This window comes from Dendronephthya gigantea, unplaced genomic scaffold (assembly GCF_004324835.1).
Source record: "Dendronephthya gigantea isolate DGI-Jeju-01 unplaced genomic scaffold, DenGig_1.0 000220F, whole genome shotgun sequence".
Taxonomy (NCBI): Eukaryota; Metazoa; Cnidaria; class Anthozoa; order Malacalcyonacea; family Nephtheidae; genus Dendronephthya; species Dendronephthya gigantea.
In genome coordinates this window covers 197049-211889 of record NW_021163230.1, presented here as the reverse complement: position 1 = coordinate 211889, position 14841 = coordinate 197049, and the positions used below count along the sequence as shown (strand labels likewise).

General features: G+C 37.1%; 2 protein-coding genes across 2 annotated transcripts; one reads left to right on the top strand and one right to left on the bottom strand.

Moving 5' to 3' along the window:
* Window positions 1-7371: 7371 nt before the first annotated feature.
* LOC114540144 lies at window positions 7372-9203 on the top strand. The gene is made up of 4 exons (XM_028560426.1): window positions 7372-7544; window positions 8103-8156; window positions 8260-8666; window positions 8728-9203. The coding sequence occupies exons 1-4, from the start codon at window positions 7483-7485 to the stop codon at window positions 9201-9203; spliced, it is 999 nt and encodes a 332-aa protein (XP_028416227.1). The 5' UTR covers window positions 7372-7482.
* Window positions 9204-9659: 456 nt separating this feature from the next.
* Window positions 9660-10796, bottom strand: LOC114540143. Its single transcript, XM_028560424.1, has one exon. It carries the CDS (start codon window positions 10794-10796, stop codon window positions 9660-9662), a length of 1137 nt encoding a protein of 378 aa, XP_028416225.1.
* Window positions 10797-14841: the final 4045 nt, after the last annotated feature.

The following is a 14841-nucleotide window of genomic DNA, read 5'->3' as shown; positions in this document are numbered from 1 at the left end:
TTTATGTAAAAAAAATATTAAGAAATATTAGCAAAACTTAACTTTCAGCTTTACTATAGTTATGAACTTGCGTATATAGTCCCATTAAAGTAGGAGTTTTTCAATGAAGATAATAATCTTAGCAGAACTTTACTTTCAGCTTTCCAGCCATTATAACAGATTGCTGATCAGGAGTCAAGTATAGTTGTGAACTTGCGTACACAGTGCCATCAAAGTAGGGGTTCTTTTTTGCAATGTGGCCAAAATCACAGTGATAATACGTATTGGTGAAGTCTGCGCCATACTGAACGGCCCCGTTGTTATCCAAACCACGAATTCTTCTATCGGTGTGACGAACAACGATGTTGTGAGGTGGGAAACGGTATTTCTGTGTAAAGTCCTGATTGCACCCATAGCATTTCTTTACGTTGTTCTGTAGCATGCAAATTTGATACGGATGAGGTGAAAGGCCCGAATGCCAAACGGTAGTGGAGTCTACTGGTTGGTACGCTAATGAGTATTGTTGTTGTGTGGTGGTGGTGGTTGCAACTGAAGTTGTGGTAAGTGAGGTTGTGGCGCTTGTTGAAGGCGAAGGTTACGCAACTGTTGTTGCATCTGTTGGTGCTGGTCCAAGAGTAACGTTGGTTCACTTGGTTGTGGCAGGGACGGATGATAATGGTTCTGATTCTCGTTCAGGTACTGCAATTGCTGACAGTGAGTTGGCATGGTATTAGGGATTAAGACACCAAGATGACGTTGTGCGGAATCACTAAATTCGTCCTGGTGTGATAAGGTCGAAGAAGCAATTTGTGGCGTAAACGTCGATGATAATTGACTTGTAGTGTTTCTTAATGCTTTAGGGTTCCTTGGCTGCGGCTGGGGGGTAGACGGTTGCCACGATTCTTTCATTTCCTTCTTCTTTCTTCTTGCAACTTTTTTAATTTCATCTGGTTTCATCCCTTTCTCTTTTAAAGTTTTTCGCGCGTTATATGCCGTTGTGAGGTTAACACCAGTCCCTTGCTTTCTTAGAAATTTTTTCCGGATAACTTCAGCATATTTTTCCAACCAATCAAGGTCTTCGGCTACGGCAATTGTGTCCTGACAGATACCCACGGCCGTGTAAACGCTACACTGACACTCAAGCTGATTTCCGGTTTTCGATGGCTTTACAATGAGGGGAACTTTGCCAAGTCTACTTTTCACAGTTCTCATTCGAGGATCCTCAGACGCCGCTGGCAAAATTGCACCTGGCTCATTCAATAGAGCTTCCGCATTCCTGATCATATCTCTCAGCGTGCTGTTAGGAAGTATTTCTTCTGCAATACCAAATTGATCCGCTGAGATAGAAAGACGGCGAACTTCTGGAATCTTTGAAATTGATGGTACTCCACTTGCACTTTCATTATTTTGAATGGACTTGGTCTCATCGTCGCTGGCTGTCGTCACTGGGTTATCCCTGGAAGCAAGAACAGGTGGACAACACACACTCGTGAGAAAACGTTTCATCACTGGCTTTCGTTCCTCCAGCGACATGTCTTTCCAGCTATCGTAATCAAGAGAAAATTTCTTGTACTCCTCGTCTAATCTGTATGGCCCTTGCCCATATAAAGCTTTCGTAGCATCTTGATACAGCCGCATAACCCTGTTCTTAAGGCTGGAAATAGCTGCTGTAAGACTAGTATCTCTGTGTTTAACGCCATCTCCCTCAGCATCGATTTCAAGCTTTGACATGTAATGTAACCACTCTACTGGGTTCTGACCAAAACCTCTCGGAACTCCTGCACGATCACGGATATATTTTGCCATTTTTTTCTGATTTGCTTCTCTTTGTACCGGCTAAAATACTTGCAAAACCTGGGTGGGTTATTCTGGGTTGAAGATCTTTCAATTCGTTCCCATTTAGTTTTAAACGCTTCGGATTTTTCATCGAATTCTTCTTTGCTCTCACAATCATATAAACAGCCATCTTCTCCCATAGCAGGGCCACCAAATATGTCGGCTTGGATTAGTTTTCTTTGTCGAACAGGGAAATTTAACTCTGTAAGCTTTCTTTCGACACTGTCTTGAACATGCTCCAAACCCAGCAAGTGAATTGTACCGCATGTTTCTTGTAGAATCCCACCACTTAATGCTTCGTCTTCGTCAGTGCAAATGACATGCAATCCTTCTAGCTTAGGGTTTTCACGCTTAACTGCTTGCCAAAAGTACTTGAAGTCATCAGTGGCTCTGTTTCTGTGGATCAGAAGGGGTCCTGGAAACCAAGGATGTCTGCACGAGTCCCGTTTCCGCAAGCTCAAGTTCTGGTAAGCTGTCTGTGTGAAATAGTACTCAGCAATATTGAAAGTCGTGTCTGCAAGCAAAGGAGAAAACGAAGTTTCACTACCGGCTCTGGTACAAAAGCGCATAACGTCCGTTAGTGTTTGGTTTGTAAAAGCAACAATGGCTGACGACGAAATAATACTTCTCTAACGAACGGTTGATTTTCTTCTAAAATTAAAAACTCGCTTTCTTGATTTTGTTCTAGCAACATAAGGATTACATCATTGATCTCATCATTGGACTTCGAATGACTTCCATAATTGAATTTGTAATTGGAAACTTGCTTTGGGTTGCGAACTCGAGAAGAGTCTGTTGTACTTTCCAAAATCGTCACGTCGGCATCTCCTATGGATTCTGCTAACAGCCGCGGAGCTCTGGAGCACGACTTGACGGCTTCTTTGCATTCCTGTTTAACGGAATGTTCTGTTGGTCTGTAAAACGGTGTGTCTTCTTTTGTTGCATTACCATGTTTTGATGGAATAATTGGAACAGGATTTCCAGAGCTAAAGTAATAATGAATGATAATCATCTTCAACCAGAGGTTGTACACCTTCAGACTTGTCAGATTTCCACGAACGCCGTTATACTCTTGTACGGACATAACAAAAATAACGTATCGCGTAAAAGAAGTGCTAAAATGCTTGAGAGTTTCTTTGTGTACCGCTCGTTTTCGCACTACAGCGTACAACTTGCTTAGGTCAGCAGCCTTACTTTTCCATTTACCATTTTCACGACGATTGTACGTCCCTCCGATAATGTTTCCTTTTCTGTCCTTCTTCACGTGCACTTCAGTTGATAAACTAAGTTCGCCGTCATCACTTAGGGTTGCTTGATAAAAACGGACCTGATCTCGCTTAATAAAAGATCCCGGCGTGTCATCTGCTTCAACATCATATGGGTGCTTAAGGTTGATTAAATTTTGCTGTACAACAAACGTAGCAGTTTCCTTAATCCGAGTTGGTTTTGCCTTAACAATTTTCTCTTTTGATACATCATGAAGAAGGCATATATTGAATATTTCTTCGAGGTTAGGACTGCTCTCACTAAAACATTGGTAGCTCTCGATTGTTGCGGTAATATTGTATATGGTCATCGTTTATGCTCAGGCAATCAACAGCTACAGGTTCTATTTTCACTGATCCTGTTGTAAGATTACCATCCTTTCATCATCAGTAAAAAGTCTTTTCCTTATGGGAGATAAACCAGTACTGCTAGGGAATGTTTCCTCTTGATCATTTGTCAGGTCAATTACCTCAGCACTTTGCCTCTTCCTTTTTGATGTTTCCTTCATTAACAAGGTGATGAAAGTACTTCACCATGAATTTTTTAAATACATTAGGGAACTAATATTAGCCTATGGATATAATGGCCTAAAAACAAGGTGCAACAGACACTTATTGGTACTGCACTGCAGTGCACTGCACTGCACACCACATGGCTATCTTTAAAATGGGGAACAGGAACATGGAAACAGGGGAACTACCCAGTGGCTCTGTTCCCCTAATCCCCAGTTCTCCTTCTCCCCTCTTCTCTATTACCACACTCCCTAGTTCACCCACTCCCCAGTCCCTCCAAACTAACAAACAAAAGTAATAAAATTTCAAATACTGCAATTTATATTAATCATATGGATCTGATCATAATTATACATTGTTTATTGTGTAATTAATGTAACACTTGGAGAATTCATTGGGAGTAGCATTTAGACTTTACACAATATGGTTTTGTCATTCTTTAACTATTCCTATAAATACATATATAATCAAGAAGTTGGGCATTTTGATATTTATAGTATTACAGGAAATGTATTCCAATAAATGTCATAAAAAGGTAATATACATAATAATGCAATGTTTTTTGGCAGCTAATTGAGGTTCACACAGTAGATAAAGTGTTTAATAATGTTTAAAAACTGCAATAATTCCTTATTACTTAATAATTTCAAGTTATAAAATGCACATTGTTGTTTCACTGTAAAATGTTTCTTTCAACAAAACATATACATCATAATTTATCATATTATCCATATGAATAATATAAATTGTAGTATTTGTAATTTGGTTACTTTTGTGTGTTAGTTTGGAGGGACTGGGGAGTGGGTGAACTGGGGAGTGTGGTAATAGAGAAGAGGGGAACAGGGAAACTGGGGAGCAGGAGAACTGGGGATTGGGGGAACAGAGCCACTGCCACTGGTAGCTCCCCTGTTCCCCTGTTACCATGTTCTACACCACACCACACCACACCACACCACACCACACCACACCACACCACACCACACTACACTAAACTGCAGAATCGAAAGAAAGATACTGATCAAAATAATAAACTATTAAATTTAAAGTCTTTAATTCTCACTCGTTTGTGTATTAACATTTTCATATTCGTACTAAGAATTGCATAATTTTACCATATCGATACTTGTACGAAGAATAGCATATCTTAAACGAATTACCTTTTCTGCGCCGTCTGAATCGTCAAAATCCATAATGAAAGTAAATAAAAGTGAAAGAACAAGGGCTATTCTGATTTTGGTCGTATATCCAACGTATGTCACTCGTATGTACTCGTATGTCACTCGTATGTAATCGTATGTCACTCGTATGTACTCGTATGTCACTCGTATGTACTCGTATGTCACTCGTATGTACTCGTATGTCACCCGTATGTACTCGTATGTAACTCGTGTTACTCGTGTGTTGTTTTAGTCACGATCCAAACAAGTAACATGTGTCGGCGCAAATATAGAGATACATAAATTACCTTTACTTTAATGTTTAACTAAAATTATTAGCTGTACCCTTATGATGATCGTTTCAGAAGGAACGTGAAACACTCGAGTCTAGCAATGTATCCAAATTTTGTAATATTTTATTGATTCTATTTTATAAATTCCTCTCTTTCACCTTGGATAGCCTACTTTACTTAATTGTATTACTTAACTTACTCTTGTTACTTAAGTATATGTTGTAAAACCAGTTCAAGCTGTGACATGTTCGTGATTAATTTTTTTTGTTACCACTGCTTTAATTAGGCTCAAAGGTGAAGTTATTCGATTCTGACTAACATTTTTTATCTGCATTATATATGTGCTCATTTTTTCAACATTTGGTACTAAAGGGATATCAACCAATAGTTAAAAACCAAATCTTTCCGAATGTGAAGAAATGTCGTTCATAGACTGAGTAGTTTAAGTACAATAGCGTGCTGAAGTTGGATCTTTTTTTATACACATACACATACATAGTACATATATACATCACTTAATTTAAAACACGGTAGCCCCACTCAACTTTAATAATAGTTGATTTCCAGGAGGGGCGTGTGAATAATACAGAGAAAATATAAAGATAGTACAATAATGCATACTAACATAGTACAATATTTACAAGATTAGAAGATAGTACAATAGTAATAACACACTACTGTATTATTAAAAAAAATGTGGTTTGGATAGTATGGCTAATGTACCTCTATACTCGCGCCGACAAATGTTTCTTGCTTGACACATATTTCCTTTTCTTTTGATTAGTCAATAACATCATATCACGCGCTTCAAGGCTTCAGGCTAATTCGTTAAAACCGTTCATAAACTTTAATCGTTCGAACGCTTCTGAGAGAATGTTTATTGATTGAATGTGTTTGCGAAAGTATGTGTGCACTGTGCACATAAATACACCTTCATTTGAATGTTTAACTAAAATTATTAGCTATACCGCTATTAACATTATATTATGCTATAATATTATATACATATATAGATTTCGGTTTTTCATTTCGGTTAAGCGTTAGAAAGCCTTGAGTTAAATATATGTTTATATAATGTCAAACTAATCAATGCATCATCAGCAAACTAAACATCAAAACATGCAGCGCATATATAGATTCATTTGCAACAATTAACGTTACAGGGTTTGTAAAATTCTCCACAAGCAAAATCCATGCATGAGTGATTAAAGACATAAACATAGGCGTACTTTTAGCAACCAAGTTACCACTCCGTATAATATACAGTTCACTGGCCGTCAAATCTAAAGCTTTCTGATGTCATACGTACGGTGGCCCACAAATGCAAACACAACGCAATATTAACTAAGCACGACGGTGTATTTAGTAAAGCTCAACAGCAAGTAAACTCGAAAAAATATCGATCGGCCCATCACAACACAATATTTGCAAAACACAACAATAAATTCATGAAACACAACGCAATATTTGCAAAACACAACAATAAATTCATAAAACACAACACAATATTTGCAAAACACAACAATAAATTCATAAAACACAACACAATATTTGCAAAACACAACAATAAATTCATGAAACACAACACAATATTTGCAAAACACAACAATAAATTCATGAAACACAACACAATATTTGCAAAACACAACAATAAATTCATGAAACACAACACAATATTTGCAAAACACAACAATAAATTAATAAAACACAACAATAAATTCATAAAACACAACACATTATTTCAGTGCAAAACACAACAATAAATTCATAAAACACAACACAGTATTTGCAAAACAAATGTAATACTTCATGTATAATAAATTATTAATAATACGATATCCAATGGCGAACCAGTGAACCGAACTTCGACTTGCTTTTACTTTCCGAAAATAGTATATTAAACCATGTTTTGCTCAGAATGTGGCAGACCCACGGAGGCAACAAATAAATTTTGCCCTACTTGTGGGGCATAAAGCAGTGGAAAAGGGGGAGGTCTCTTCCAAAAAAGACGGTAAAAAAGACATAAAATGTCTCACTTTTGAGCAGTTTGCTGCAAAAAAAAGGCAAGAAAGATCGACACATTTCAGAACGTCGTCCAAGACTAAAAAAAAGTCAAAAGATACAGAACCTTTTGCTTTAATAAACATTGGATTAATGAAATACATCAGCGCTGATACAACAACTCCAGTTCGGGGAAAATCATTGCCACTGAAAGTTAAAAAAGATGCCCCCTATGCAGAAGTTTTCACGATGGCGCTAACAAAACGGGCATATGATAAATCATTTACCAATTGAGTTGGCCTAGTATACCCTGACGGCCAACCTTGTTCAACTCTTCCTGGACAAGAAGAAGAATTCACATTGAGGAAGTATAAAGAAGACTTGGGGAAGCCATATAATAGAATTACATTATATTTATGTCCTGATGAACCCGACAATATGAATTCAGAAGACATTGGCAGTGATGATCACCATCAGTATGATCGTGATCAAAATGTCAGGTAAATTAATAAAATATATTTCTATAAAATTGGAAAATCCCAGGTTTTGACCCTAATGAGGTAAGGGGAAGTGCTGGCTGTGCAAGGTGCAGCCAGGAGGCTATAAAACACGTGTTTTATAGTCAACTTTCTGTAGAACACGTGACCTAAATCATTTGAGAAGTTCATTATTTGCAGAATAAAGGTTGAGCAATATTCAGTGTGGTTTTACTGAGACAAAAGGTGTACTATATAATATGAAAAAAATAAGCTAGTCTTTATGATGACTTGAAATGACATATAATTGGTAATATATAAATTAATTAACAATTATGCACCCCAAAAGTTACAACTGAAGTTGCCTATTGTTTAGAGGCTAGTTAATTGCCATCAGGCCCCTCTCCTTTTAGCACTTTGTTTAATTATGAAAAAAGTGAATTACTTAGGTTGTTTTTTCCAATTATTGCTTTATGGCTAATTTGGTGATTAAAATAATTACAAGATTAATCACTAGCTTCATGGATGTATGTAGCAGCACTCTGTCACACTAAATAACTAACATTGAATTAATGTTACTAGGAAAAAGGAACAAAAAGAAAATGACACTGCAGGATATATTGGTCCACAAAACAGGTAATCAAAATAAAATTGTTAATATTTTAGCAATAATATATCATGTATATAGTACTTCAATCAAGGTCATTCATGCTAATTATATGGCCTCATTTCCCTATAGTGATGATGGTAAATGTCCCATTGAAATTGATTCAGATTCTGAAAGACAACTTGATAGAATCAATTCTAGTAACAGTGTACCACCAAGTTATGGCGCAACACAACAACATGATAAGAGCTCTAGTTCCAATAATAATATTGTGCAAAGTAATGAAATTGATGCATCTTCATCTGATACAATGATGTTGCTTACTGCTAATGATGACTTGCTGTATGCATCTTTGCTTTTTGATGAGAATATGCATTGGAGTGATTCAGAAAGCGAATATTTACAGGACCCAGCAGTACCATTGGAGATTACAGATGATGACAAATCTTTGCAAGACATACTTTCAAATTTAAATACTCAAATTAACTCCAATGAAATATCCAAGTTTAATATAAGTCGAAGTCATTTGGGAAGGGGCTGTAAGAGGCCTAAGCAGAAAGACATTCTCTCCAGCAAACAAGGTCTCTGTCAAATTCACAGATGATGTTGGGAATGCTGAAGGAGCTGTCGATTCTGGGGGCCCGATGAGAGAATTCTTCACTCTCATTATTGAGTGGATGTTATGCTCTCAGTTGTTTTGTGGTAGTGAAAGAGGAAAGTGTTTGTCAATTAATTCCAATTACCTGAATAATGACTTTTACTTTCATGCTGGTCAGCTTATAGCAATGTCAGTAGTACATGGTGGGCCTGGTCCCAGATGTTTCAGTCAGTCTCTCTATGATGCATTGACAATTGGGGTGCAGAGAGCATCTGTAGATGTAGAAGATGTCTATGATTTTGAGCTACAAGGCTCTCTTAAATCTTTTGTAAGTTCCCCAACAGTTGAAGAAGCTCAAACTGTAATATCAAACAGCAATTTAGAAACAATTTTTGATCTTGCTGGAACCCTTGAGGTGCTTAAGACAAAAGAAGATGTTTTTAATGCTTCAGCAGGATTAAAACCAACGTCTAGTTAGCAGTGACTGTATTCCAAAAATTTTTTTGGCCACGGAAATTTTCTAATATAAGAGATATAGTTATGGGGTGTGTCCATTTTAGTCCTGCTGGTTGCACATACATGTATATAGTTACAAGTTACTTAGCTGATTACTATGCTTATGGCTATGCCATACGGTTGTGAATAGTTGTAAGTTGTTTTATTCAAATTTAAAAAAATCCATTTTTGATTCAACGAGTATGAAACTAATTTTCTTCCACCCGAGATTAGCCTGCGTCGTCGATGAGGCGATGTTTTCTTCAAAAATGATATTATTAATTAATTGTAAATTACAAATTGTAATGTTCGCATATATAAGTACATCGATCAGTGGTGTTTATGCGAAATGCATCAAGTTATTGTATAACAATAATGCTTCCCTCCAGTTTGATGGTAGTGTTAAATTATTTTTTCCACGAGATAACTAAAGTATTCATCATATATGCTCATCACCATCATCGTCATCATACAATTCACAGTATTCAGCCATATCGCAAAGGTCTTCTTCAGAAACGACACACTTGTAATCTTGGTAGCCGCTATTTTCAGGTAAATAATACAGCTCGTTTGGCCTCCCTGGGATGGTGTCATATCGGGATCTGCGGATATAGTGGCTGTTCCAGTTATCTTTTACCGAATCAAGATCTGCCTGTAAAATATCTTTGAAACAAAACCAAAGGCATTCCATGCTTGTTTCATTTGCGGTATTAACAACATTTCTTTCCACTAAATCTTTTAAGAAATTTATCCACCATGTGGATCTGTCGTGGCGAAGGAATGACCACCATCTTTCAATGCGTTGATTGGAATGCGACGATCCATATACATGTGCATTTAAACCTGCTTGGTTGTCATTTCCTGGGGCACGAAGGTAACACTGCATTGAAGCCATGACTCCGTTCTCGGTGCCGCAATCAGTTCGTAATATTCTTGGGCAACCATTGGTTATTTTCACGCACTCGTAGAAAAACGATGCAACATGTGATGGATCGTTGTTTGTTCGACAAACCTTCAACCACATAACACGACGACTAAACCCGTCCACACAACCGTGAATCGGAAAACCATACGGCTTTAGCTTGTCATACCCGTCTACATGCCACGCAAAGTTAGGCCCAGGATTTACATAGGATCTTCTTCTAAGTCGACGAGTTCTTCTTAATTCGGTTCCCTCTGGATCGATTTTGCGCAGAATTCTTTCGACATTATTTCTGGGCGTTTGAATTCCATATTTTAGACGGAGACTGTGCCACATCGCACGATACCCTCTCATACATCCAGGACCATCTAATTCTTGTTGGACTGCTTCATAAACGACTGCATTGGGGGTATCTGTACCTCTTCTTTTCAACCCATATTCTGACAGCCTATTTTGCAGAGTTCGAATAGAAATTTCGATCTCGTGCCGGTTATTTAAAAACGAAATAATTGACGAATAACTAAATCCACGATGAAAATAATAGCGTATAAGAAGTTCTTCCTTGTTTACAGCAGATCCACATTCTGGACAAAAGTTCATTGAGGTTAGTTCTAACTCCCGAGAGCAGTACAAACATTGTATACTCCCATCCATTCTGTTACATAAACGAGCTACATCTCTGCTGTCAATATGTCCTCCTCGATTTTTTAAGAATTTTTCTTTTACAATTAATTGTATTTATAGTGATAACCTCATTCAGTATAACACGTCGTGGCTGCATGTGTCGTGTTTAAGGATTTTTTTGTTGTGTTTTGCACTGAAATATTGTGTTGTGTTTTATGAATTTATTGTTGTGTTTTGCAAATATTGTGTTGTGTTTTATGAATTTATTGTTGTGTTTTGCAAATATTGTGTTGTGTTTCATGAATTTATTGTTGTGTTTTGCACTGAATATTGTGTTGTGTTTTATGAATTTATTGTTGTGTTTTGCAAATATTGTGTTGTGTTTTATGAATTTATTGTTGTGTTTTGCAAATATTGTGTTGTGTTTCATGAATTTATTGTTGTGTTTTGCAAATATTGTGTTGTGTTTCATGAATTTATTGTTGTGTTTTGCAAATATTGTGTTGTGATGGGCCGATCGATATTACTTCGAGTTTACTTGCTGTGGAGCTTTACTAAATACACCGTCGTGCTTAGTTAATATTGCGTTGTGTTTGCATTTGTGGGCCACCGTATGCACTCGAAGTCATCCAGTATAAGTGTATAGGAGAATATGTAAGAAAAAATATTGTCTCATTTCAAACAAGGCTTAGCTTAAATTACTTGCAAAATCTCGTTAGAGATTTTTCGTGACCTCTTCGGTTCCTTTCTCGAGACTTCATTTTCAGTAGCTGTTATGACATATTATAACTCTAGTACAAATAAAACTCGACCGGAGCGTTAAAAAATTCATTAATTCAAGGAAGGAATATATTTGCATATTTCGTGTACAGATAATTACGTTTTTATTGAAGAATGGATCGAAGGAAAACTGAATGTATGCATATACATATACGTATTTACATAGCATATTATAAATTATTTAATAATTGCGCCTGTCACGACCTTACGACCAGAGTGTCTTGATGTTAGTTCACGGTATTACACCGATTAGAGTATTTTCTAAACATGAGACAATCGTGCGTATGTGTTATTCATTTCGTAGCACTTATATGATATTATAATTATATTAGAAATACAGAAATTATATATTTTATAATTTTTAATGTAAAAAAGATATCATAATTATATTGGAAACACGAAGATAGAAAACAATAAACTTGGTTTACTTCACTATGATATTATTCACTAAAAAATTTGTTTCGCGATATAACTAATAATTTAGGCATTGTGAAATGAGACCATGAAAAAAATCAGGCATTGTCTTCCACACTTATAAGCCGAGATAACTTTCGGTGCATGCATAAGGCATGCATACACAGTATAGAGCAGAAATAACCTAGCACTGGTTCGTTTGCTGTTCGGTTGGGGTCGACGAATAGCAACCGCAGACGACCGCAACCGGAAAAAAAATGCTTCCAAACGGAATATTATGAATTGCCCAGAACGATAACACAATAATCAAATCGAAAACATCTTAAGAAATGTCTGTCAACTGTTTACCCTAGAATGTGGTATTGAGTGAAAACTTGACAGTCCCTGTTTCTTTTCCATTTTAGTCTGCCTACGCGTATCCAGCCTTTTTTAAAGGCACGCAAGGTTAGTCCCATGGGAATACAAAAATTTCTGTTATCGGGGCTAAAGAAGCTTAATTGCATTATAGGTGCATATTAATAGCAGGTCATAAGTGCTACCGTGAACGTGTTTACAAAAACTCTACTTGGAAGCCCCTGGACACAATTTCATTCCCCCGCCCACACACACGATATATATATATATATATATATATATATATATATATATATATATATATATATATATATATATATATATATACATATGAATTAGTTTGACTTGACTAGAACGTAATCAGCTGTTCGAGTTATTATCACCACCAGAAGAAATGGTAGCACGTTGTTCTTTCTTTTCGCTGGTATTCTTTCTATGACGATGTATGGCGAAGCAATCTGTTGTGAAGAAATCAAGTCGATAATGAACGAGAAGATTAAAGCTGGAAAAATACTGTGCGCACCAGGCAACAATCTCCCTCCCGGCTGTTGCAAAGATATTTGGAAATCAGTTGATGAGCATATTGCTGCGTATATAGCTGTTTGTGCGGACAATACAGGTACAGTACAGATATAGTGCATGTCTTTGTCGGGTATGCACGCGTGCATGGTGGTGTTTTATATTGATTTCGTTATCAGATATTTACCCTCATATTTGGTTGCGAGAAATTTTTAAGAGACCTGCAGGGTTTATAGAATTAGAAATACAAGCATGCCGCAAACCCCTCGCCGATTTAGACTAAAATATAAATATATAATTTCAGAACTGCCAAATCCGTATCACCCTAAATTTCTGAGTATACCAAGTTAATGTCAAGTAACCCGAACTGATGCGGTAATTTTACCTGCCGGTGGTGTAAAGCGTACACCAAGTCATGGTAAACTAACACAACGTTGTAGGGTTTTAAATTAACTTACAAATGGCATGGCATTTTACGCTGAGGTAACCCGAAAGGCTCGCTGCACTCTTTTGAGAATATTTTATTTCGCGCATTTGTTTACATGGTTATTTTGTAAGCGGAAATTGCCTGGCACGCGCACTTATATTTCGCCTGTCTATATTATATGGCATTTAGTTGAGCAATCGTATTTTGAAATTCAACTTTTTTCTGCTAGTTCCATACACAAATCCCAAACCATTACAGTATCATCAACATTTGGTAGCTTGCCCAAAAGCTTGCTGCTGATAAGTAAAATGAACTAGGAAACGATTCTTTTTGGTAATATTTTATTTATTGCATTTCTTCATATGGTTACTTATTAAGCGAGAGTTTTCTATCTTCAATTGGGATGATGGTCTTTCATGGCGCACGCTTATATTTCGGCTGACTATAATTATATGGTATATAGAGGTATTGAGTAATCATATTTTGATATAGAACTTCTTTCTTGTAGTTCGATGTCCAAACCCCAAACCATTGGGAATGCAAAGCGGCAAAATACCCGATTCGGAAATCACAGCATCAACAACTTTTAGTAATTCATACCACCCTCACTTCGCAAGATTGGATAAGAGTGGCGGTGCTTGTAGTTGGGCGCCAACCCGAGCAGGAAGATCTGGCTCGTTTACAAGTTGATCTTGGACAAAAAACAGCTGTCACAGGATTTGCAACTCGAGGAACATGTTATAACCATGCAGAGTGGGCGATTTCTTACTCGATTGCTTACAGCAACAATGGTGCTGATTGGACTGATTATGAAGAGTCAGGGACTGCGAAGGTAATCAAATAACTAATATTTACAATTGGCTCTGGCTTCCCACATGCTCTTGCATAAAAATTCAACGAAATTTCTAATGTTGCAAAAAGTGAGTCGTTCATCTACCTGGCCTGCTCGCAAACTGATTTAGGGGACCAGAAATTAAACGGGGAATATTCAGTCTGCTGAACTGCAGGCTTTATCGTGTACGGTGACGTAACACTTACAAGGATTTAAGTAACTGAACGTGATTGGCTCAAACATATCAACGATAGATCAAGCGTTTTGATTCGTTTAGTCGCTAATTATTTTGAATAAGTTATTTTTAGAAATATGATGATTTAACACTGTATGAAATGAAAACATGGCGTCGTCAAAGCACAGTTACGATATAGATGTTCACCGTTGCGTGAACAGCCTTGCGGACTGTGTGATCTACATTTCATTTAAAGGAGTTATATGCTGAGCAAACAGCTGGGGTTGAATGTGAAATTTTAGTTTGTGTTTCCAACAATTCTAGCAGCGCACTGACCAGTTCACGTTTACTGGCAACGGATTTCGTAGCCTTTGTGAATGTCTGGGATGTGCTGGGCAAATTTGACGCTGTAATACATGGCCGTTTGCTGTTTGGCGCTCCTGGCCATGATTTTAGTATTCGGTGCGCCCAAATAATTATCATATTATTATGCAGTTTATATTACGTCGCCGTACATGAAAAAGCCCGCAATTAAGCCGACTGAGTTTTCCCCTTGAATCAGTTCCGGCCCCCT

Coding starts and splice junctions, on each gene's coding strand:
- LOC114540143 (XM_028560424.1), bottom strand. CDS start 10,796: ATGGATGGGAGTATACAATGTTTGTACTGCTCTCGGGAGTTAGAACTA.
- LOC114540144 (XM_028560426.1), top strand. CDS start 7,483: ATGAATTCAGAAGACATTGGCAGTGATGATCACCATCAGTATGATCGT. Junction 8,157..8,259: donor TATATTGGTCCACAAAACAG/GTAATCAAAATA, acceptor ATTTCCCTATAG/TGATGATGGTAAATGTCCCA. Junction 8,667..8,727: donor AAGTCATTTGGGAAGGGGCT/GTAAGAGGCCTA, acceptor TCAAATTCACAG/ATGATGTTGGGAATGCTGAA.